Raw genomic sequence first — 27103 nt, forward strand, 5'->3', positions numbered from 1 at the left:
CTTACCCCATTGGCAGATTATTTTGCTTGATTTAAGGAAAAACTCACTTCATTTTGGTATATTATTTCTGAAAACAAGACAATAAGTTTTGCTTGTCTATAAAATGCTTCTGGATTTAAGAATTTGTAGATATTTGGACTAGAAACAAGACAAAAACTCTAAGTAAGAAAACCCTTTTTTTTTGCAGTGCAGCCAAACCTACGTATTGCTACCTATTACAAGCATACATGTACATGCATATATGCATACATCTACACAATCACACACACCATAGTCCTTAAATATGCATATACATGCACAGAATGTACATACATACATTCATACATACACCTACACAATATACATATATTTTTCACTTCATTTGGGAGAATATTCCAAATTTTTGGATCATAGTGACTATGGGCTTTATTTTAACGATCTTGGTGCAAAGTCCAAAGCATTAAGGGTATGTCAGAATCCACTTTTGCTATTTTAAGGATAGAAAAATCTGTTTTGCGCCGTGGCGCATGGTATAACAGGGTTGAGCTTATTCTCTTGAGTTATGGGAGTGTTTTGAGAATAAACCAATCAGAGTCTCATGTCCATTCCATCTAAGAGTCGGTTGCGCCGCGCCATTGGGCACTTGCTATTTACATGACGGACTTTGTAAGTGGAAAAACTGAGCGCTTCACTAGTGAGAAAACGGTTAAACAGAGCATCTGCAGTGCGAGAATCAGAGATGAGCCTCCTCATTCATTACTTTCACTTTCACTCTCTTTCGTGGATAAGGAAATGTGTTGTACACACAGACATCTATCAGCCTATACTTGATTAATTTTGTTTGTTAAGGGCAAATATTTGTTTCAAAACTATTTCTAAATTCAGTTCTAATTTCCAGCAAACCAATAAATGAACAATAATAACAAAGTGTGTTCAGACAACTGAGTTATATCCAAATACACATGCTGTGCCCCATATGGTCTAAAACCTGACAGGTGGACACATCTAAGCTTGTTTTTAATAAAACAAATATAAAATGCATATAATAAATAATACTGATAATAATATCATTATACAAAAGCAAATTGTTATAGTATTGCTGTACATCCTGTGTGTATTAACCGATGTGTAAGCTAGGCGCACAACTAACATGCTCTGCTCTGCGCTTAGCTGGTCTATTAAACAGTCTATTATAGTTTCTCAAAATAGCAACACGCCAACAATGCGCCTTAACACACCACGCTTTTTTACACCATAACACCTATAGGTGCACATATGAGCACAAATGCATCTACTATTTAAACAGCGTGGCGCAAAACGTCAAAATGACACTCGCGTCATGCTGAAACTAGCAAATAACATTTGCATTGCGCATTGCGCCGGGTGTATGATAGGGCCCTAAAATTGGTGCCACCAGATCGCATCAGATTTACAGAGTAAAATTCTAAAAGTCCAGCGCTAGATAAACATGGCAAACAATATGGATTATATTTCGATAAGCATTCAGAAATGTAAGAAGGTGTCAGGTTATGTACTGCCTTTATAAACTAATAAAAGAATCTTAAAATCTATCCTTTGGTGCACTGGTGACCAGTGTAATTATATTAATGCTGGTGTGATATGTTCTCCTTTCTTCAATTTCATTAAAACTCGGGCTGCAGAATTTTGTAAAAGAATTCAGTTATTAGAAATGAGTTGTTAAATCAGAAATTAGGGGGGATATATACAGGGGGCTAGTAATTCAGACTTAAGCTGTATATACTGTTGAATTGTTAGACCCTCTGTTTATTTTTCCCCCCAAGATTTCTTCAGCACATTTCTAATCATAACAGTTTTAATAACTCATCTCCAATAACTGATTTATTTTATCTTTGACATGATGACAGTAAATAATATTTGACTAGACATTCTTTAATACACTTCTATACAGCTTAAAGTGACATTTAAAGGCTTAACTAGGTTAATTAGGTTAACTAATTACTCAAAAAATTTTGACCTTAAAAATTTAAAAACTGCTTTTATTCCAGTCGAAATAAAACAAATCAGACTTTCTCCAGAAGAAAAAATATTATCTGTTATACTGTGAAAATGTCCTTGCTCTGTTAAACATCTAAGCTAATAGTTCTGACTTTAGCTGTATGTTGAAAGAGCTAGTCTGCTACATCTTTTCTATAAGTATGTTACTGGTGATTCAATCATAATAACCTCTGTCATCTTTTTTTTTGCAGGTCTAAAAGGAAAAGCCTTGTGTTTGACCCGCCGACGAAGCATCTTTTTTAGGAAAGCAGAATAACTGACTCGCAGATCCTCTTGAACACTCAAATAAACTCTGTCTCCATCCACCACAGGCTTGGCTTTTGATTTTTTCCTCGCTTTGAGCCGCATTACATTTCCTGCTGCGCTATCAGATGCGCTCTAATCTTAAAGCGACAGAGCACCAAAAAGAAAAAAAAAAACAAAGCATGTTTCATCATCCTCTCGCTCTGTTATTGCTGAAAACACATTTCTTTTTCAGTGCAGCACAAAAGGAACATCGTTTCTTGGTCGTACTTTAGAATACAATGGGATTCTTTACTATAATATTATGTACAATTTTTTTTAAATGGTAATGAAAGCACCATTAAAGCAGTGCATATGCCATGTTTCAAGGCTTCTGAAGTCATACAGTTGCTGAAATGGAAGACATGAGGGTCAATTCATCAAAAAAAATCTATATAAGTATATCGTAAACTCCGTTTCAAAATTTAATGTATAACTTAATGTCTATGTTGTGTATTTTAAAATAAAATGTTAAATAGACAATAAAATATTTGTTTTCATAAAAGACAGCGTTTTATAATTTATAATGTATATATTTAATGTATAAATTAAAATGTTAATAATTTATAATGATACTTTTTATTGTATGTATTGAAGTCAAATGAACTGTTTAAGTGTTTTAAATACATTGTTAGATTACTATTTGTAATTGTTTTGATTTAAATTTATTTAAAATAAGCTTTATGCTAATCCTAATAACGCATGTATTTAGTTTTATACAAATAAATACAAATTGATTGTGTGATGAAAGCATAAAGCATACTTTGAACAAATACAATACAATAAAATATGCTTTGAATAAAATAAGCAAATAAAAATAAGTATAAAATTGATATTGAACATATAAATGACTGTTATGATAGCAACGTTAAAATACCTGTTCATTATATTTTAAAAAGTTTTTGATCATATTAACATTTTTTGACATTAAATGTTTTTTTTATAAATATAAAAAAATTTAATAAACTAATAATATATAACAAATAAATGTACAATAAATATAAAATATAAAATAAAGTAAAAATGTGTAAGGACTACTTTTATAGTTAAAATAAAGTATTAATAATTTAAGTTATATTATTTTAATTTAACTTTTGAATTATTGGTCGCATTTTGCAATCATTTTGTGCAATAAAAACAAATATGTTGCTTAATTTAATTTTAAAATTATTTAATAATAAATTATTTTAAATTTACGTAATTTTATTGAATTTAATTAAATTTAATTATGTATAATAAAGATCTAAAAATGTACCTAAAATAAAAAATAAGGTAAAATTGTGTTCACCTTTTTAATCAAAAACAAAAGTATTCAAAATTAAAATTATATTAATAAATAAATTTAATCAATATTAAAACACAAATATGTTGCTTATAAATTAAAGTTAATTAATGATATAACATTAAAATATAAAAATTTACTAAAAGATATAATTTAATAAAAATGTGTTTATAAATAAGTTAAATAACTTTTTAGTTAAAATACAGAAGTATTAATAATTTAAATTATATTAATAATTAAATTAACTTTAGGTTGATTTCATAAATCTTTGCAATGAAAAAACACAAATATGTTGCTTATTAAATTAAATTAAATTAAATTAAATTAAATTAAATTAAATTAAATTAAATTAAATTAAATTAAATTAAATTAAATTAAATTAAATTAAATTATTGATATAAAGATATAAAGATGCACCTAAAATAAAAAATAAGGTGAAAATTTGTTTTCTAATGTCATTTCCTATTAAAAACAAGTATTCAAAATTAAAATTATATTAATAATTGAATTAAATCAGCTTTTTGTTCTCATATTGCAATTTTTCTAAATAACTTAGTCATATTAAGATACAAATATGTTGCTTATAAATTTCAGTAAATAAAAGTTAATTACTGATATCACATCTAAATATAAACGTTTAGTAAAAGATACAATATAATAAAAATTTTATAAATAAACTTTACTAATAATACTTTTTAGTTAAAATACAGTGTTAATAATTAAAATTATATTAATAATTAAATTAACTTGTTGTTTTCCATTTTAAAATGCAATGAAAAAAAGACCATGCAATGAAAAAAAAAAAAACAAATGTGTTGCTTATTATATAAATATTTCATTTTCTCACGATTTATGACTGTACTGTATTATCACGTCACATGCTGACTTGCATTCGATTTTAAATAAAGACCCAGACATACAACCTTTTGCGTTCTCCCAGAATCCTCTGCGCAGGCCCGATGGGAGAGGATGGAGACGGAGAGATGATGAGGAGCTGACAGTCGCTGGTCATTATCTCTCAATATAACACACAAAACATGTTCGACAGGTCATGATGCAAACCTTACGCCTCGGGCAGAGCAGCAGAGCTAACAAACACACCACAGAGCAATATATCACATAATAAACAGATGGAAAAACTGAAGACGAAGAAAAAACAGCAGCCTTTTATTTGCTGGAAAACATGCTCTGCCAGATATAGGCAAAGGAAACACTTCAGATTGAGAATTTAATACTGAATAATTAAAAGAGAAATACAAGACTAACATAAACATGTAAAAAGGGGCAAAATTAGCTATTTATTTTAATCCTACACTGGAGTATTTTAACCCTTGTGTGGTGTTCGTATTTTGGTTACTCAGCCAGTGTTCATGGGTCTGGTGGACCCACTAGAGTTTTGGCTATCCAAATTAACACTATCAAACATTTTTATGTTAAATTACGTTTACTTAATCGCAATTACAAACATATGCACAGCGAACATAGTTAATTTTTCCCCTTGTCCTTTGTTAGATCATATTGAGGAATTAATGTGCTTCTGTTTTATTATTATTATTATTATTATTATTATTATTTATTAATGTTATGAAAAAAATAAAACCCACAGATTTGTTTTTTGTATTGTTCCTGCATGGTCATGGACATCATCATCAGAAGCTCCTCTCTCTTCCACAATCAATTGCAAGGCCCTAGCAGCAGATAATCTTTTGGCCAACTTGATCAGTTGTGATAAGGAACCACACTGGCAAGCCTTATTTATAGTACTATGCCCCTAATTCACAGATGGGACGGGGTATGAGAAAATAAAGCTTGGTTCTGCAAGAGAGAGGGTAAAATGTGCGGGAATGTAAGAGCAGACAGTGTTGATAGTTGAAGTTTCAACAATGTTGCAACTTTGTGTGGGAGGGGGTTGGGGGGGGGGGTACACTGGGTCTAGTGGATCATTGAAAATTTGTTCGAATTTATGTTCTTCACAGAAAACAAGCCAAAGCCAATGAATTTCAGGTTGAAAAAATAATTGTTTAATTTTTCTTTTGAAAAAAAACTAAAAAACGGGTCTCACAGACCCGAACACCATACAAGGGTTAATATTAAACTGACACAGTTTTAATTCATCATAATATTCTATGTGAAGCCGCTTTGACACAATCAACAATGTAAAAGCGCTATACAAATAAAGATGAATTGAATTTAATTAATGTTTAAAGTATAAAAAAAAACTGCTTTTATGTGCAGTAAAACAATAAAGTAGTTTAGTCAAAGAAAGTCTTACAGCTCTATTTTATTGATCTACGCACCAAGTCTAAACAAGCGGCGCAAAAGGATGAAGCGTGTGTCTAAAACTTCTTTTGCTATCTTAAGGATGAAAAGATACGATCTGCCCTCGCGCATGTGTAACAGAGACCAGCTAGTAAGTGCTGTGCCTAACATGGTTGTGCTTAACATAACGTGCATTAAACCAATCAGAGTATTGCTATTTACATGGCAGACTTGCTAAGTGGAAAAACTCATCTCTAATAACTGATTTATTTAATCTTTGTCATGATGACAGTAAATAATATTTGACTAGATATTTTTCAAGACACTTCTATACAGCTTAAAGTGACATTTAAAGGTTTAACTAGGTTAATTAGGTTAACTAGGCAGGTTAGGGTAATTAGGCAAGTTATTGTATAATGATGGTTTGTTCTGTAGACCAGTGGTTCTCGAACTTTTTTCAGCAAGTACCACCTCAGAAAAGAATTCTCTCTCCATGTACCACCAAAATGAGCAGTATTGAAATACAGTAGTGTAGTAGGCCCAGTAAAGCAGCTACAACTCTGCACAGTTAAAAAAAGTGGCAGATTACCTCAGAAATATAGGCTATATGTCATATATGACATATTATATACATTATTTTTAATAAATTTTGAAATGTGTGTAGCATGTACATGACATATTTCATTTCTCCGCGTACCACTAGAAGGAAGCCTGCGTACCACTAGAGGTACACGTACCACAGTTTGAGAACCACTGCTGTAGACTATCTGAAAAAACATAGCTTAAAAGGGCTAATAATTTTGACCTTAAAATGTTTTTTTTATTTTTTTATTTAAAACTGCTTTTATTCTAGCCAAAATAAAACAAATAAGACTTTTTCGAGAAGAAAAAAGTATTGTCAGACAGAAAATTTCCTTGCTCTGTTAAACATCATTTGGGGAAAAATTTGAAAAAAGACAAAAAAATCAAAGGGGGCTAATAAATCTGACTTCAACGGTATTTAAAATACAGAAGTTTATTAATATAATAATAATGGAGCTTTCATTGAAAACAGACAAAACAAGCCTTTAATATGCCAGAAAGCAATAAATTAAACTTCATTTAGTTTAATTTAATTTAATTTAATTTAATTTAATTTAATTTAATTTAATTTAATTTAATTTAATTTAATTTAATTTAATTTAATTTAATTTAATTTAACTTAATTAAATTTAATTTAATTTAATAATTTTGATTTAATTTAAATTAAATTAAATTAAATTAAATTAAAACAAGCTTTGTGCCAGAAGCACTTTGGTATATAAAGTATAGTCAAATAAAGCATTGTTATGTTTCTTTAAAAGTTAAGTTATACTGATAATTAAATTAAACTAAGTTAAATAAAATAAAATAAAAAATAAAAACAGGCCCTTATTGCCCCAGAAGCACTCCAACCTATAGTATAGTCAAAAAAGCAAGCATTGTCATGTTTCTCTTCCACGTTGAGTATATCTGGAATCCAGCATTCAGAGTATACAGTATGTCTATTTCTGTTATGTAACTTTTTATATAACCGCATTGAAGCCAGCAGACTATTATTAGCACGTCTGTACCTGCGAGCCCTCGAACCCTCGCAGACTTTTGATCCTTTATGGAGGCTGAAGTCGCACCGTCGATGCTCTTATAATCTCTTTGAAGAAATCCAGCTAACCTTCAGAGCCGCTGCTTTCAAAGGAATGCAAAAAACCACCAACACATTCACATTCTGGCAAATGGACAAAATCAGTTTATATGGTAAAACCGCACACTTTACACCGCTGGTCAAAAGTGTAACGCAAATGTGATGAGTAGAGTGCTATTCAGCATTTGTCATGAGATACATCTGTTTTTTCCATAAGAGTGTTGGGTTAGTTTCTTCCAAAAAGTAATAATTGCATAATTAGGTCATTACAATTGTAATTAAGGCAGTGCGTTGGCTGGATTGAGTCCCAGCTGCGGGTCAGTTGACGTTTCTGTGTGGAGTTTGCATGTTCTCCCCATGTTGGTGTGGGTTTCCTCCGGGTGCTCTGGTTTCCCTCACAGTCCAAGGACATGCACTATAGATGAATTGAATAAACTAAATTGACTATAGTGTATAAGTGTGAATGTGAGTGTGTATGGGTGTTTCCCAATACTGAGTTGCAGCTGGAAGGGCATCTGCTGTGTAAAACATATGCTGAAATAAAATAATAATGCAACCCTTGATAAATAAGAAACCAAGTGAAAGAAAAATAAATGAATGAATGTTTGGTTGAGAAATGGCATAAATAAGTAAAAAGCATGGATTATTTTTGCAGGGAATGTTTGATTGTGCAAAAACGACACACTTTGGCTTCTGTGAAGTGATTATAATAACTGTTGTATTTTTGTGTTTGTGTTGCAGGTGAGGTGCCTTTACTCTCTGGACCAAACCACCAGTGCTGAAAATGAAGATCTGTGTTGCTTTTGTTGTAGTAGCTGTTCTTCACATCGCTCAGGCTGGTGAGTTTCTGGCTCTCGTGATCTGATGTGTCTGTTTAGTGACAAAGTGTTTTTTTTTTTTTTTTGCGTTACGTTGCATAAAATTAAATTAAAATAAAATAAAATAAATTTTAATAAATAAATAAAATAAGATAAAATAAAATATAAAGATAAAATGTAAAATAAAATAAAAAGATAAAATAAAATAAAATAAAAAAATAATATAAAAAATAAAATTAAAAATAAAATAAAAAAATAATAATGAAATAAAACAAATAATAATAAAATAAAATAAAATGTTAAGTAAAATAAACAAAAAAAAAAAGTTGATGGACAAAATTTATTGAACTTTGAAAGCCAAGAGTGTATTATAAAAATGTCAAATTACAGCAATATTGCATTATATCTAAACTAAAATGTTAAGTAAAATACATACAATTTGAAATAAAATATAATGGATTAAAAACAGAAATTATTAAAACAATGTTAAATATAAATATGTAGAATTAAAATTCTTTTGTCACGAAGCAGAAACTGTAGTTTGGAATAAAATCTTAAATAAAACCAACTAATATATAAAATATAATAATCATTCATTCATTCATTCATTCATTCATTCATTCATTCATTCATTCATTCATTCATTCATTCATTTATTATCCTTCGGCTTAGCAGAATGAACCGCCAACTTATTTTAGTTTAAAATAGAACAAACTCCACACATAAACAGCAGGCTCCATAACAGGTCCAGCCGAGACTTCAACCAGCGACCTTGCTGTGAGACGACAGTGCTAAACACTAAGCCACCAAGACGTCTTTACATATTACTTAATATATTAATTAAATCAATAAAGATTAAGTCATGTATTAAGAAGAAGTCTTAAAATAAAATGAAATAAAAATAATAGGAATTTTTTTTTGCATTTTTAAAGCATTTTTATAGGAAATTATATTTTTAAAGTATTTTTACATTCAAAAAAAAAAATAGATATATAGATATATGGTAATTAAAATCATACATAAATTAAAATATAATTGTGAATTATTTGTAATTCTTTCTTTAAAGTGTTTCTTTAAAGTTGCCAGACACCACCAGAATTTATTTTTATTTTTTTAATCTAAATCTGAATATAAAATAACATAAAATATTTTCTGCTAAAAATGTTTGATCATATTATATATCAACATAAAGAATCAAACCTCTGCTTTTAAACAAAAATAAACATATACTCTATTCATGTGTTCATATGTTTTATCAAAACTTGAATGCAGATATGTTTCATCAAAAATATGCCTTTTTTCATTCATTCATTCATTCATTCATTCATTTATTTTCCTTCAACTTTTGTCCCTTTATTCATCAGTGGTTGCCACAGTGGAATGAACTGCCAACTTATCCAGCCTATGTTTTATACAGTGGATGCCCTTCCAGCTACAACCCAGTTAATTAACTATTATTTTGTAAAATATTAACTTTATTTTGTATTTCACGATTAGTCATTTGCTAGCACTAAAATAAATATAAATAGATTTAATCAAATAAAATGGCTACATTTATTTTATTACAATAAATAAATACATATATATTTATATTTATTTTAGTGCTGACAAACAGTTAATCGTGATTATTAACTTCCAAAAATAAAAGTTCGAGAAAGCAAAACGTTTTCACAAATTAAATTAAATTAAATTAAATTAAATTAAATTAAATTAAATTAAATTAAATTAAATTAAATTAAATTAAATTAAATTAAATGTTTAAAATAAATTAAATGCATTTACCTTTATTTTACCTTTACTACATTTAATAAATGTATTTACCTTTATTTAATTTGGTTGAGTTTAATTTAATTGAATTTAATGCCTTTATTATACATAATTTAATTTAATTTATGTATAATAAATACATAAATTTAATTAAATTATGTATAATAAAGACATTAAATTTAATTTAATTAAATTTACTAAAATATTAAAATAAAAGTAAAAATATGTTTAATTTCTTAGTAATATACAGATGTATTAATAATGTAAGTTAAGTCATGTTAATAATTAAATTAAATTGACTTATTGACTTATTAACATTTAAAAAAAAGTCACATTAAGACACAAATATGTTGCTGATTGTAAAATATTTCTTTAGTTGAATTTAATTTAATTTAATTTAATTTAATTTAATTTAATTTAATTTAATTTAATTTAATTTAATTTAATTTATTTTTTTTATTTTATTTTATTTTATTTTATTTTATTTTATTTTAATTTGTATGCTTCATTCAAAAAAAAAAAAAATGACAAAATTGCAATCATTGTATAATTTCTCTGCTCTGGTATTTTGCGATTGTACTCTACGTCCTTCATTGCCATGTTATCAGCGCTCCTCTGAGTTTCCCTCTCCAGGCTGAACTGTGTGACATTGCCTGATGTACAGTATCAGAGATTAACCAGCATGAAGCCCCGAAATATACAGGCATCCCTTCAGTCTCGACTTAATCCATCCGCAAGAGACAGAAGCGCATGACTAAGAGTCTTGTTGCAGAAGAAGGCTCTTGGATTTAGTTTTGTCAAACCCACTGAATTCCTTTGAGACTTTTCTCTTCTGTGTTTCATTCTTGTCCAGCCAAACTCAAACTCACTTTTCAGCCAAAAAAAACCCAGTTGTACAATCCATGTCTTCACAGGCCTGAGAATGTAGTTTTTCTGCTCATTACTCAGCTTTACTTTGCAGAGCAGCTTTACTGTGATTTTACACACTGGAACTGCTTGTGGAATTTGCTGTAGTGAATGTGATTTACAAATATACTTAAAAAAAAAACAGTTAACAGATAAGATTCCCAAATTGTTTCTTTGAAAATACTGAATTTGTGTGCGCAAAAGATGTGATATGTGAAAGAATCCTTATTCAGTAACAAGATGGAGCCAAAAGGGCAAATATGCAAAGCTGACAGAAAAGAAACCAGTTGAATGGAGAATACACTAACATACATGTTATTCATTCACAATATGGCAACAAACTGTCAAAAACTGTAGTGTGACAAACTAGCAAATACAAATGAATGTGGATGTAAGTTTATGAATTTGAAAAGTATTCACTGATGATCAAGCTGATTGGAAGTTCTTGGACTTGACTTGTTTTGATTACTTGAATTGACTTGACTTGAATTTTCCTGACTTGACTTATTATTTTTTTCTTGAAAAACAGTCGACTTGACTTGAATTTACTTGACTCAAATTTACTTGACTTGTTTTGATGACTTGAATTGACGACTTTACTTGAATTGACTTGATTTAACTTGACTTGACTTGACTTGCAATAAATTGAATTGACTTAAATTGACGTGACTTGACTTGAATTTACTTGACTTAACATGTTGTGATGACATGACTTGACTTGAATTGACTCGACTTGACTTAAATTTACTTGACTTGAATTGACTTGAATTGAATTTACCTGACTTGACTTAATTTTTTTTTATTTGACTTGAATTTACTTGATTTAACTTGACTTAACTTGAAGTAAATTGACTTAAATTAACTTTACTTGAATAGAATTTACTTTACTTGACTTGAATTTACTTTACTTAACTTGATTTGAATTTAATTGACTTAACTTGACTTGAATTTACTTGACTTAACTTGTTCTGATGACTTGAATTGACTCGACTTGAATTTACTTGACTTGGCTTGACTTGACTTGACTTGACTTGAATTTAATTTAATTGACTTGACTTGTGTTGACTTGTATTTATTTGACTTGAATTTACTTTATTCAATTTGACTTGACTTGAATTTACTTGAATAAACTTGTTCTGATGACTTGACTTGACTTAAATTTACTTGAATTGACTCGACTTGACTTGAACTTACTTGACTTGACTGGAATTGACTTGACTTATTTTGATGACTTGAATTAATGACTTGACTTGATTCAAATTGGAGTAAAATAATTGACTTAAATTGACTTGACTTGGCTTGACTTGATGTAAATGACCTGACTTAAATGGACTTTTCTTTATTTTCTAGAATTGACTTGAATTGGCGATTATAATTGATTTGACTTGACTTGAATTTACTTGACTTAACTTGTTCTGATGATTTGATTTGACTTGACTTAAATTTACTAGACTTGACTTAAATTGAACCTACTTGACTTGACTGGAATTGACTTGACTTATTTTGATGACTTTAATTAATGACTTGACTTGATTCAAATTGGAGTGAAATTAATTGACTTAATTTGACTTGTCTTGACTTGACTTGAAGTAAATGATCTGACTTGAATTGACTTGTGTTTATTTTCTAGAATTTACTTGAATTGACGACTTGAATTGATTTGACTTTACTTGACTTGAATTTACTTGACTTGTTCTAATGATTTGATTTGACTTGACTTGAATTTACTTGACTTGACTTGAATTTAATTGACTTGACTTGTGTTGACTTGTATTTTCCTTGACTTGAATTGACTTTATTCAATTTGACTTGACTTGAATTTACTTGACTAAACTTGTTCTGATGACTTGACTTGACTTGACTTTAATTTACTTGAATTGACTTGACTTGACTTGAACTTACTTGACTTGACTGGAATTGACTTGACTTATTTTGATGACTTGAATTAATGACTTGACTTGATTCAAATTGGAGTGAAATTAATTGACTTAAATTGACTTGACTTGACTTGGCTTGACTTGATGTAAATGACCTGACTTAAATGGACTTTTCTTTATTTTCTAGAATTTACTTGAATTGGCGACTGTAATTGATTTGACTTGACTTGAATTTACTTGACTTAACTTATTCTGATGATTTGATTTGACTTGACTTGAATTTACTTGACTTGACTTGAATTGAACTTACTTGACTTGACTGGAATTGACTTCACTTTTTTTGATGACTCTAATTAATGACTTGACTTGATTCAAATTGGAGTGAAATTAATTGACTTAATTTGACTTGTCTTGACTTGACTTGAAGTAAATTATCTGACTTGAATTGACTTGTCTTTATTTTCTAGAATTTACTTGAATTGACGACTTGAATTGATTTGACTTTACTTGACTTGAATTTACTTGACTTGTTCTAATGATTTGATTTGACTTGACTTAAATTTACTTGACTTGACTTGACTTGAATTAGATCGATTTGACTTGTTTTGATGACTTGAATTGACGACTTAATGTGAATTGACTTGACTTAAATTGACTTGATTTGTTTTGATGACTTGAATTTACGACTTGACTTAACTTGACTAGATTTAACTTGACTTGAAGTGAATTAAATTGCCTTAAAATGACTTGACTTGACTTGACTTGACTTGAATTTAATTTACTTGACTTAACTTGTTCTGATGACTTGACTTGACTTGACTTGAATTTACTTGACTTGACTCAAATTGACTTGACTTGTTTTGATGACTTGAATTGACAACTTGGCTTGGGTTGAATTGACTTGACCTAAGTTGGAGTGAATTTACTTGACTTGACGTAAATTGACCTGACTTGAATTGACTTGTCTTTACTTGACAAGAATTTACTTGAATTGACAACTTAAATTGAATTGACTTTACTTGAATTTACTTGACTTAAATTGACCTGACATTAATTTAATTTAATTTAATTTAATTTAATTTAATTTAATTTAATTTAATTTAATTTAATTTAATTTAATTTAATTTAATTTAATTTAATTTAATTTAATTTAATTTAATTTAATTTAAGAAGTTGTCTGGTTTGAGTCCCGGCTGGGTCAGTTGGTATTTCTGTGTAGTGTATGCATGTTCTCCCCGTGTTGGCGTGAGTTTCCTCCGGGTGCTCTGGTTTCCTCCACAGTCTAAAGACATGCGGAGTAAGTGAATTGTATAAACTAAACTGGCCGTTGTGTATAAGTGTGCTGTAGCGACCCCTGATAAACTGGGTCAAACTAAAAGGAAAATAAATGACTTGACTTGACTTATATTTACTTGACTTGAATTTACTTCACTTGACTTGAATTGGCCATTGAGATCTGCAGTTTAAATGAAGCCTATGTGTCGAGTCAGGTGTGAGAATGTGTTTAATTCAAAGGGAGCATTACAGCAAATCGTGTTGTTAGACGAAGCATCTCAGCCTTGTAAACTAAAACAAGAACATGAACGAATCCTACAGTTTCCAGTCATAATGGACACATGATTCCACACAATGCCCCAAATCACCCTAAACATGTTTTGTTACATTTTTTTCTTCATTTGGAGAGTCTGATTCTCCATGGCTCTAACACTCTAGTTTGCCTACAGCCAGTGTATTCCTATGGGAATTTAGTTGTGATTTGAGTATGTGCTGTATTGTGTAGTGCATATTGTGAAGGCTGCTGATGAGATGAATGTGTCTCTGCAGGATCGCTAGTTAGTGGTCACATGAAAGCGCTTGTTTGAAACGACAGGCTGCCGTGTTTTCTTTGATTTTCAGCTTTTTTTGAGAGCCGAGTCCAGGATCAATGAGCTCATTTATTAAAGACTCGCTTTATCTAATAGCTCTTTCATCGTCTGTCCCTTATAGCCATGCTTACAGCTTTTCTGTTTTATAGAAAAAGAGGAAAGTTTTAGTAAAGTGCTGAGTAAACTGCTCATGAAAACAACATTTTAAGGCTGTCTATGTTCAGAATTAAAAACGTAATATAATAGTTAGTTATATACTGTATATGAAAATATATTAGGAAAAAATATAAACACATACACATGTGAAATAAATTATTTTTATATTTTTAAGTTGCGATTTTTTTTTTGTCTTTACATTTTTGTATTTTTTTTAATTAATTTACAAGATTTTTACCAATTTTACTTTAGATTTTTTTTATAGCAACAACAGTGATTTAAATGTATCTGTCAAATAAATGCAAATAATTTCAATATATGAGCGAGATCACATGAGTAGCAGTGCGATATGACTGTGTATCGGCACTGGTGGGAGGCGTGCTTAGTGTCCCACTAGTGACAATTTTCAACCATATCCCACTGCTACAAGTGTGATTGTGTTTACACAACAGTTCGATGGCACAATTATGTTTTTAAAAGAAAATCAAACAGAGAGTCCAACAATTTAATCAGTTGTAGTTTTTCTCCTATAAGGGCTTATTATGTAGTCTCTGTCGCCATCTTGTGGATGGACAACGTCAACTGTCTTTGCTCAATGACAGGCTTATGGATGCCGACGCGCTTTATCTCAGAAATTATAATTATTTAAAATAGGCACTATAATTTTATATGGCTTAGTTGCTAAACAACTACATTCTTGCCTGAAAAAGCCCCAAAAGTACATCATGTTGTCCAACAGCTGCAATATTTGTCAAACTGTAGTGAGTTGATTAATCTGCTCTCACTCTATGTGGGCGGAGTAATACACAACTGGTGAAGAGGCTGTACGAGTGCTGTTATCAAGGGAATATATATATATATATAACTTGAAGGGGCTAATAATTTTGACCTTAAAATGTTTTTTAAAAAATTAAAAGCTGCTTTTATTCTAGCCGAAATAAAACAAATAAGACTTTCTCCAGAAGAAGAAATATTATCAGACATACTGTGAAAATTTCCTTGCTCTGTTAAATATAATTTGAGATATATATATATATATATATATAGTTGAAGTTATTCTGAGACAGAATTATTAGCCCCCCTTTGATATATATATATATATATATATATATATATATATATATATATATATATATATATATATATATATATATATATATATATATATATATATATATATATATCAAAGGGGGGCTAATAATTCTGTCTCAGAATAACTTCAACTATATATATATATATATAAATATAAATATATATATATATATATATATATATATATATATATATATATATATATATATATATATATATATATATATATATATATATATATATATATATATTTATTATATATATAATACAGTTAAAATGAGAATTATTAGCCCCCTCAAATTTTTTTATTCTTTTTTAAATATTTTCCAAATTATTTTTAACAGAGCAAGGAAATTTTCACAGTATGTCTGATAAATTTTTTTCTTCTGGAAAAAGTCTTATTTGTTTTATTTCGGCTAGAATAAAAGCGGTTTTCAATTTTTTAAATACCATTTTAGGGACAAAATTATTAACCCCTTTAAGCTACATTTTTTTCTCGACAATCTACAGAACAAACCATCGTTATACAATAACTTGCCTAATTACCCTTACTTACCTAGTTAACCTAATTAACCTGGTTATGTCAGGGTTCTGCCACTTTGGTCTTGTAAATTTTTGTTTTGGTGGCAGAGCTCTGACACTACTCATGTCTGGTCCTGTTTCTGTCTCTGTGTGCGCACGCGCCGTCGTGGGTGTACGCAGAGTGTGCGCGCTGCCGCTTGATGTGGCCGCGCACGCTCTGCGTCCCTCAGACGCGCGCGCTCTTGTACTAGTGTTTGTGTTTGTTCTGTCAGCATCGCGCTGCTTTATTCTCGGCGCCTCCGTCTAGTTGGTTTCAGGTTTGGTTGGCGCTGAGATGAAGCATGCGCGTTGCTTATGTGTGAGCGCACGGTAAGGTGTTTATCTATCGTGTGCTCGTGTCTTGCGTCTTTTGTCAAAGCACGTGGCTCAATGTATACATTGTCATGAACATGCGGTTAATGAGTTCTTGTCCTGTTTTTTGTGAGCGCATGGCTTGTGTCGTCTCTCTGTGTCATGCGCTCTCCCGTCTATTGTCTAGTCCCACCCTCCTTGTTAACCCATTATTAGTTAATTATGTTCACCTGTTTTTGTGTTAATTTCCTACAGTTTATAAACCCTTATGTCTGCTGTCCTGTGCGAGTTCGTCATCACATGTTGTCCATCTATACCTGTCCTGCTGTGTCCAGTCTTGCCTTGTCGTGCCTGCCCGGTCAAGTTTGTTTGTTTATTTGTTTTACTAGTGTTTTCCCCCTCTGGGTTGTTTATTTTGCATTTTATTTTATTTCCATTATTTAATAAAATCCTATCTACTCTGCACTTGGGTCCTCGCTCCTTTTTCCCTTTACCGGAACGTGACAGGTGAAGCCTTTAAATGTCACTTTAAGCTGTGTAGAAGTATCTTGAAAAATATCTAGTAAGATATTGTTTACTGTCATCATGGCAAAGATAAAATAAATCAATTATTAGAGATGAGTTATTTAAACTATTATGTTTAGAAATGTGCTGAAAAAATCTGCTCTCCATTAAACAGAAATTGGGGAAAAAAATAAACAAGCGGTCTAATAATTTAGGGGGGTTAATAATTCTGACTTCAACTGTATATATATGTATTTTTATTGTTTATTTTAAATTATCAAATTATTTTATACTTTTATTTTTACTTCAATGTGTCAAAAATAAAAATCTGTTTACTTGAAATTTTATATACAAATTTCAAAATTCAATAATTTATATACATATTTATTATAAATATCTAATCAATGTTTTGATTCAGATAGTGTCACATTTATCAGTAATTGCCAGACATTAGTCTATGTATATGTTTGCTACAGTAAATGTGTGTATAGACTGAGCTGATACAGTAATTGAGTGAATTTAAATGATTTCCTTCAGTCTCCTGCGCAGTGAACTTTCCTCCAAGTGATCATTACTGTCAGTGTCGAAGAATAAAACGCTCTGGAGATCTGCTGTGTGCGTTCAGATCAAGAGTGTGTCGTCGCAGAGCTTTTTACCGCACTAAAGGGAAAAATGAAGACTCTTTTAATGTGTGAGGACTCTTAAAAGTCAGACTGCAGTGGCAAACATCCTCTGGTTCAGCCGATGACTCTGTTGATCAGAGCAGTGAAAGGAGATCAACTGGAGGATTTCAGTGCTTCTTTATAGTCTAGACATCTCAGATGTACAGTTAGTCTGTATAATGTCAGATATAACAAGACTATAAGATAGCAAAATAGTGCTGTGCAATTATTAATCACATCAGAAATGAAAGTTAACGATCAATAATTACATATATTAGGATAAATATACAGCGGGGAAAATAGGTATTGATATCGTCATGTTTTTTTTTTGGGAGGGGGGGGGCTAATAATATTTCAATAATTTTTCATTGTGTAATTTCATTTTCAACTTGACTTGACTTGAATTGACTTGACTCGAATTGTCTTGACTTGACTCAAATTGACTTGACTTGTTTTAATTTAATTTAATTTAATTTAATTTTAATTTAATTTAATTTAATTTAATTTAATTTAATTTAATTTAATTTAATTTAATTTAATTTAATTTAATTTTTATTTAATTTAATTTAATTTAATTTAATTTAATTTAATTTAATTTAATTTAATTTAATTTAATTTTATTTAATTTTATTTAATTTTATTTTATTTTATTTTATTTTATTTTATTTTATTTTATTTTATTCATTATTTTTCTTGTCGACTTAGTCCCTTTATTAATCCGGGGTCGCCACAGCGGAATGAACCGCCAACTTATCCAGCAAGTTTTTACACAGCGGATGCCCTTCCAGCCGCAACCCATCTGATCCACTAATCAGACGATTCCTAACCCACTATAAAAAGCCAATGTTTCTCACTACAGTCATCTTTGATTTGAAGAATCTCCCCTTCCACCTCTACTTCTTCACCTTTCCCGTTATAGAGTGGCACGGTGGCCGAGTGATTAACACTGTTGCCTCACAGCAAGAAGGTCACCAGTTCTAGTCCTTAAACAGGCCGGCTGTTGTTTTTGTGCGAAATTAGCATGTTCTTCCCATGCTCGTCTGTGTTTCCCCTGAATTCTCCGGTTTCCTCTTACATTCCAAAAACATGCAACTACAAGTGAATTGATCAATCTAAATTTAGCATACTCTTTTTCTGCAGCATATCTCTTCACAGCAATCATTTTCTGTCATCAGCTCTTATCAATAAAAGGGGGAGTTCTCGAAACCTGCCAGGGCTCAAGGACCTTTTGAGCTCGGGGCTCTCTCTCGGGATAGCATACCGGTACTTCCCTGCTTGCTTGATTAGATATTGAAATTTGGTTGATTTTAGGTTGATTTTAAGTTGGACATTGATGCTGGCGTGACGTTGGGTTCCGACGTCAACCTGATTTTCATTTCTGAACAAAATCCAACATGACCATAACGTTGGGGTATAATGTCAATATGACATCATGTTGACGTCCTGTGCCTGCAGGGATAATATTAATGCTTTTTTTGCATATGTCGATTTCTTTCCGGGAAAAATTTCAAGTCAACGTCACATTTAGAAATATGTTTACAGAGAAAAAATGGTGATGTGTTAAATATTATATAGGACATGATGTGGTATAACTATATTTAGGATGTCTAGACTATAACGGAGCACTGAAATCCTCCAGCTGATTTTCAAATGTTTGTGTGTGTTTTAATTTGTATTTTTTATTTTTAAATGTTATTAGATATTTTTATATTTTTTTCAGTTTTGATTTTGTTAAGTTTATTTTTATTTCAGTTTTAATTATTTAAGTACTTGTTGACAGTAGAATTTTATATATTTGACAAATGTATGTTTTTTTTAATCTAATATTTATATTTTGTTTTATTTTATTTTTATTTTGCATAATAAATAACTTTAGTAGTGTGTTTGTAATATGTAACAGTGATTTTGTTTTTTCTTAAAAGCTCTAATAAAGTTTTACCTTTTTTTGGAAAAAATGAATAGCTTTTTGCTTTTTAATATAATTTTATATTTAATTATTTTCTACTTCAGTTAATTGCCTGGTAAATTGACCATTTTTTTATCTATTTGTTTTAAATTTCATGTATGTCATTTTATTTTATACAGAATATTTTCTAACAGTTTTATTATTTTTATATTATTCGTTTTTTACCTTTAATTTAAAATAAATTGTTTTGAATGTAGCAGAATATATTTAAAATATATTTTAATATATATATATTATGTTATATTATATTATAATATTTATTAAATATTATTGTAATTATATTATATTTTTATACTTATAATTTTTCCTCATAATTCTTTTCTCCTAATATTTATTTTTTGCTTTATTTTATTTTATTTTATTTTAGAACTTTTTCTCTTTTTTGCCTTTAATTAAAAAGAAATTATTTTGAATGTAGCAGAATATTTTAAATATGTTTTATTATTTATATTTTATATTACTATTTTTATTAATTATTGTTTTAATTATATTATATTTATTATACTTATTAATTTTCTTATGCAATTTTTCATCTAATAGTTATATTTAGTTTTATTTTATTTAGTTATATTATTTAGTTATATTATTTATTTTACTTCAGTTTATTGTTTTTAGTTTCAGAGCATTTATGCACTTAGTGTTAATTCATATTTTTGACTTCTTTTTTTACCTAAAAGTTATGTAAATGTTATGTAATAATATGTTTTCATGAAATTATCTCAAATGATTACGGAACATTTATTTCATCTGATATTTATAATTAGTTTTATTTCAGTTTTAGATCATTTTAGAGCATTCAAGTTCATGGTTTCTGCTTCAGTTAATATTTTGGAGATTTATGATTTTTCTTTTCAGTTAAAGGTTTGGTTGTTTATGGTATCTTTTTAAAAATTCCATGTCAAATGACTATGGAAAATCTCTCTTTAAATTAAAGTTGACAAATTGATTATATTTCTGCACATTAACATCCTAACTTGTTCTTTTAAGATATTCTTTTTGACTGATTTCTATATATTTCTCTATATATGTCCAGTTTGTCCAGATCAGTGGCCTGGTCTTCAACCCTGGACGCCGGGTCACAATGAAGCCCACAGAGTCACCATCGGACACGGCCGCAGGGTCGTCCTCACCTCATCTGCAACAGTCCATTCCATCGAGATCCTCAACGGAGGTACATCAAATCCACTTGCAAAAAAAACCCCCATTAAACTGCCACATAGATTTACATCCTCATGATGAAGGCAGAGCTTGACGTACTTAAATCAAACACACACGTTTCAAAAAAGCATCGCCCTGAGCTCGGAACATTCCGGAATTCTTGATGGGGAATTCCATCACATTCCGTCCCAGTTATCAGCCTCTTTTGATCTTTTTGAAATGGAGCAAAAAGATAAATAGATGAAAATAAAAATAGATGCATTAGTGACAACCATGTATAAAAAAATTTATTTTTAAATATGCAAATGGTAATCTGCATACATTCATAGCACACAAATCAGAATATTGGATTCATTTGTGTTCAAAAGTCTTGTTTAATAATAAATTATAAAAAATCCTTACATTTATGTAGTGCTTTTCTGGACACTCAAAGCGCTTTACACATTTTTTTTTGGAGGGGGGGCATCTCTTCATCCACCACCAGCATGCAGGATCCATCTGGATGATGCCACGGCAGCCATATTGCGCCATACCACACACCAGCTGAATAGTGTAGAGGAGACAGAGTGATGAAACCAATTATTATATGGGGGTAGTTAGTAGGCCATGATGAACAGAGGCCAGTGGGCAAATTTGGCCAGAATACCAGTAGGGTTAAAACCTCTCCTCTTTTTCGAAGGACTTCCTGGCTTTAATGACCACAGAGAGTCAGGACCTCTGCTTAATGTCTCATCCGAAGGATGGCATTCACTGAGCAGTATAGAGTCTCCATCATTATACTGGGTCGTTAGGATGCACACAGACCACAGGTTAAGTGCCCCCTGCTGGCCTCACTAACGGCACTTCTGGCAGTAACCTAGCTTTCCCATGTCCTTTCAACATCCAGGTGCAGCCCTGCTTAGCTTCAGTGGGCGACCATGTGAGAGTAGCAGAGAGCTAGCTGCCGACTTCACGTTGATTTTATTCACACATTAGAAGCAAAGGTTTTTGTAGATTTTGGGTATGTATGTTTTTACTCTATCATTTAGAGGTAAATAACATAATAAACAAAAAACAAACAAATATTTTACCTTTTTTCATATTTATGTAGATTTTTGTTGCTTTACATTATATATGTACAAATCCTTCAGAATTAATAAGTGTATAAATATATGGTGTACACTCATAAAATAAATATTCAATTCAATTCAATTCAGCTTTATTTGTATAGCGCTTTTACAATGTAGATTGTGTCAAAGCAGCTTCACATAAATGGTCATAGTAACTGGAACAGTGTGGTTCAGGTTTTAGTGTTTAAGTTTAGTTCAGTTCAGTTTAGCTCAGTTCAGTGTGATTTAATCATTACTGAGAGTTCAAACACTGAAGAGCAAATTCATCGATGCGTAGCTCTACCAATCCTGAACCATGCGAGGCAGTGGCGACAGCGGAGAGGGAAAAAAAACTTCACCTGATGGGAGTGAAGAAAAAAAACCTAGAGAGAACCAGACTCAGTTGGGCACGACCATTTTAATTTCTCCGCTGGCCAAAAGTCTTGTGCAGAGCTTCATTCGTCGTGGTTTATGCTGGAAGATGGCCTCAATGAAGACTCGTCTGTCCCTGGAGCGTCGCTGGAATCAGACTCATGTTCTCCACTCCCCACGACCATCAGCGCAGCGGCAGCTCAGGATATGGCCTGGTCCCGGATATGGAAACCTTGGGATCATCTCGTCGCTGGTCTTGGATCCAATCAGTGACTCCGCATAATCTGAGGACCTCGGGATGAGTATCCCCAGGTGAAAATAGAGAATAAAGAAAATAATTAGCGTAGCTGCTGTTCATCGTGTATATAAGCAAGATGCAGAAGCCTGTGTGGAACCCGCTAGGTGATGCATTGACTGTATGCTTTACTAAACAGATAGGTCTTTAATCTAGTTTTGAACTGGGAGAGTGTGTCTGAGCCTCGGACGTTATCAGGAAGGCTATTCCAGAGTGTAGGAGCCATGAAAGAGAAGGCTCGACCTCCTTTACTTGATTTTGCTATTCTAGGTACTACCAGAAGCCCTGCGTTTTGAGATCTTAAAGAGCGAGTTGGTTTGTAGCGAGACAGAAGGTTGGTTAGATAAACAGGAGCTAGATTATTTAGAGCTTTATAGGTGAGAAGTAATATTTTAAATTCAATACGAAACTTAACAGGCAGCCAGTGTGAGGAGGATAAAATTGGGGTGATATGATCATATTTTCTAGACCTTTATATTATATAATATATATATATATATATATATATATATATATATATATATATATATATATTATATAATATAAAGGTCTAGAAAATATGATATGAATATGAATATGAATATATATATACTATAATATATATTATTTAAAATTATATTTAAATTATAATATTATTTAGCATTATTATATTTATAATAATACAAATATTTTATTATTTTGAGAATACAACCTTAAAAATAAGTATTTTAATTGAGAAGTAGTATAATATTTATATTAATAAATAATATAAATATAGTATTGGTAATATACTATGTTTGAGCAATATCACACGAGTAGCAGTGTGATATGACTGAATATCAGCACTGGTGGTAGGCTAGTGTTGCCTCAAGGCCTCAGGCTGAGTGCCTTACTGCCCCCCACCAGTGCCCATATACAGCCACATCGTGTCATGACTGTGTATGTCCACTAGATGCCACTGTAGTTTGCCTGCAACTCCCTGCGAACTACAGTGGTGAAAAGAACTACAAATCCATACATTCTTTCGCGCACACACCCGGTCTGTCATATACACTGATTTGCAACCACAGCTGTCTCCGTTCACCGTTGATTACCTGGACTATATATTCAACCATTCATCCTCTGTTTGTCAGTTGGTCGTTGTCCTTGTTGGTATGTTGTTCCCGATCTTGCTCTTGCTCTTGTAGCTTGTCTTAGTTGTTAAAGTCTAGTTCGAGTTTAATCTGTTTGAGTTCCTCGTTTGTTTGATTATTTTGTTACTTTGATTTTTGGATTTTGTCACTGTCGCTGCACTATTTCACATAAAAAATCTGCACTTGAATCCTACACCCTGTTTTTGTTCCTGTTTTCAATCCCGTACCGTGACACATCGCACTGCTACGAGTGTGATATTGCGTTTGTAATTGTGTATGATAAAGAAAATCAAACACGGAGAGTCTCAAAAATCCTTTTGTATGAGGAACTACTTTCTTCCGCCATTCATTCACATCTGCAGCTGATGTCAGAATAGCAGAAAACGCTGCTACTTCACAAGCGTCACTTTAGAGCTAGTGTTTAAATGATTCTTTAGCTTAATGTCTAAACTGATAAAGTAACAGGTGATTTTGCTGACATTTTAAGATTATAAGGCTGAACGGCATGAAATGCCATCAGTCTACAGAGATTTCCCAGTACTTCTCTGTTGCAATCAGGACTTCACAATAATGAACGCCGAAAAAGCCAAAGCAAAGCAAACACTACCAGGTTCTGTGGTATAAATATAGCATTTCAAAATACCAAAGAGAGAGATCGACTGTAGTTTTAAACTTACGCTGAGAAAATGCTGTTTTTCTCCCCTAAGGTCTTATTATGCAGTTGACTGTCGCCATCTTTTGACTGAACATCAACCATCAGTTTCTTTGGTCTGTTCAGACAGGTTAATGGCAGCCAATTCACTGAATCCCATGCGATGCTCCGAAACTATAAATACTTAAAATAGACACAATCCTTATAAATAAACTGCCTAGTTGCTATCTAAACAGCTACATTCTCACCTAAAAAAGCTTTAAAAGTACATTGAGTTGTCCAACAGCTGCAATATCTGTCAAACTGTAAAGTGTCCTCTGCTTGTTGCTGTATGTGGGTGGAGTAATACACTAGGGTGTAGGGTAAAGAGTACGGTACGATTGCTGTTATTTGCAGAATATTGCACGGCTGTCAGCCAATCAGATTCAAGAACCAGACAAAACCGTTGTATAAATTATAATATTTAATATAATATTAATAATATTCATGTAGGAGTTATGTTATTTATATTATATTTATATGAAATATATAAATATGTTTGTATTATTTAAAAAATTACAACATGTAATTGAGAAGTAGACCCAAAACATTTTTATATACGTAATATTTAGTCTTATAATGTATGTACTTTTTATAGAAAGAGGAAATAAGATACATTAGGTAAGAAATGAGGTTAAAAAAGTAGGGCAGTGTACATCAGGGCAGAATACATCCTTTTAAAATATGTATTTTAATTGAAACGTAGTCCCTAAATGACAGACATATTTGTGGACGGATCTAAATCCCTGTAAACACTTTGATTGCTATGACTTTCTGAATAGTGGAGTTATCAGTACAGCATCATGGGTAATGTAGTATTTAAACATTTCCCCTGTTAAACATGATTATTGTGAAAAGACGTCATTTGAACAAGTAACTAATGACTGTCTGCATTTAAAGCTTTATAATCATAAAGTCTATTTTGATATGGAGATCATTAAAGTTGCACTCTATTGAAGTTGGAAACTAGCCTACAAGTTTGAACATCTGACTTGATATGTATTGTTTTAGGGAAGCTTGTGATCGCTGATTCCGGTCGGCCCATTTTACTGCGGGCCAAGCACATTCTCATCGGGAACAAGGGCGAACTCCACATCGGCAGTCCAGAATGCCCTTACAAAGGCAACCTCACCATCTCTCTCTTTGGCAGGTACGAACACAGGCTTTGAAAAATCATCAGACATACTGAAACGCTTCTGCTGCCTCTGTAAGGGCAACTACAGAGTTCACAAAGTTTCGGAAAGTTTTTGAGGAGCGTTTGAAGGAGAGGAATGTGCTTGATCCAGCTCTGGAGCCTGTAATTTAAACCCTATAAAGCACGCAGTGTCATATTTTATGAGCAGATTTGTAAGGATTCTACATTATTTGCATTCTTGTGATAATATATGAGCCATAAATTAAATAAAAAATAAACAAATAACATGTTGATTAAAGAAAATAAAAGTGATATGCATGTCTGTATGTACATATGCAGAATATGTCATGTGTTTTTGCATATGTTTGAGTGGACTCTTGTAAATATATGCATTTATAAATTGTTAATGGAGGTAGAGTATATGATTAACTAAATGTACAGTTGTGGGTGTATATTTGCATATATTTATTTATATTTATATATGTTTATTTATTATTCGCTGGCACAGGGTGAGTTTGGGGTTTGTTCTTTAAAATAAAAAAAAAATGTGAAAAACTTTAAATAAAGTATTAAAAAAGAAATTAAGGTTAAATAAATAATGTAATGAATAATAAATAATGTGTATATTTATATTTTACTTATGTTTAAACTTAATAAAGTGTTAAAAAAGAAATAAGGTAAAAATAATTAAATAAATGAATAAATAAATAAATAAATGAATAAATAAAGCTTAAATGCCTGTCAAATTTAAATAATTAAAAGAGTTGTATTGTAAAAATATTATTAATAATAATAAACAATAATAACCATATGTGTGTGTGTGTGTGTGTGTGTGTGTGTGTGTGTGTGTCTATATATATATATATGTGTGTGTGTGTGTGTGTGTGTGTGTGTGTATAAACAAATAAAATAAATAAAGCTTAAATGCCTGTCAAATTTAAAGAATTTAAAGAGAATTTATATTGTAAAAATATTAATAAAAAAATATCAAAATATATTATAGAATAAAATAAAATATATGTATTGTTAACTATAATTCCAAATGTCTTTTCAGGGATTAATGTTTAGTTTAGCAAATATTTAAAAGTGGTTCACTTAAAAAGACCTAAATGAATCATTGTTCTTGAACCTATAACTTTAATAAAGAAGTCACTGATTTACTTTTATGTAATCACTGTCATTTTGCCTTAAAGAAGGCTTTGTAAACTTTCATGTTTAACTTGTATACTTATATATTTATAATAGTATCACTTTCTTTTATTGTATT

General features: G+C 30.8%; 1 protein-coding gene across 1 annotated transcript in view; it reads left to right on the forward strand.

Moving 5' to 3' along the window:
* cemip (cell migration inducing hyaluronidase 1) overlaps positions 1–27103 on the forward strand; it is a 369326-nt gene that overhangs the window by 165180 nt on the left and 177043 nt on the right. The window contains exons 2-4 of the mRNA XM_087260160.1: positions 8241–8338; positions 21019–21156; positions 25713–25851. Coding sequence (XP_087116286.1) covers positions 8284–8338; positions 21019–21156; positions 25713–25851 — 332 coding nt within the window. The 5' untranslated portion in view covers positions 8241–8283. The remainder of the gene's footprint in view (positions 1–8240; positions 8339–21018; positions 21157–25712; positions 25852–27103) is intronic.

This window comes from Danio rerio, chromosome 7 (assembly GCF_052040795.2).
Source record: "Danio rerio strain M-AB ecotype USA chromosome 7, GRCz13ab, whole genome shotgun sequence".
Taxonomy (NCBI): domain Eukaryota; kingdom Metazoa; phylum Chordata; class Actinopteri; order Cypriniformes; family Danionidae; genus Danio; species Danio rerio.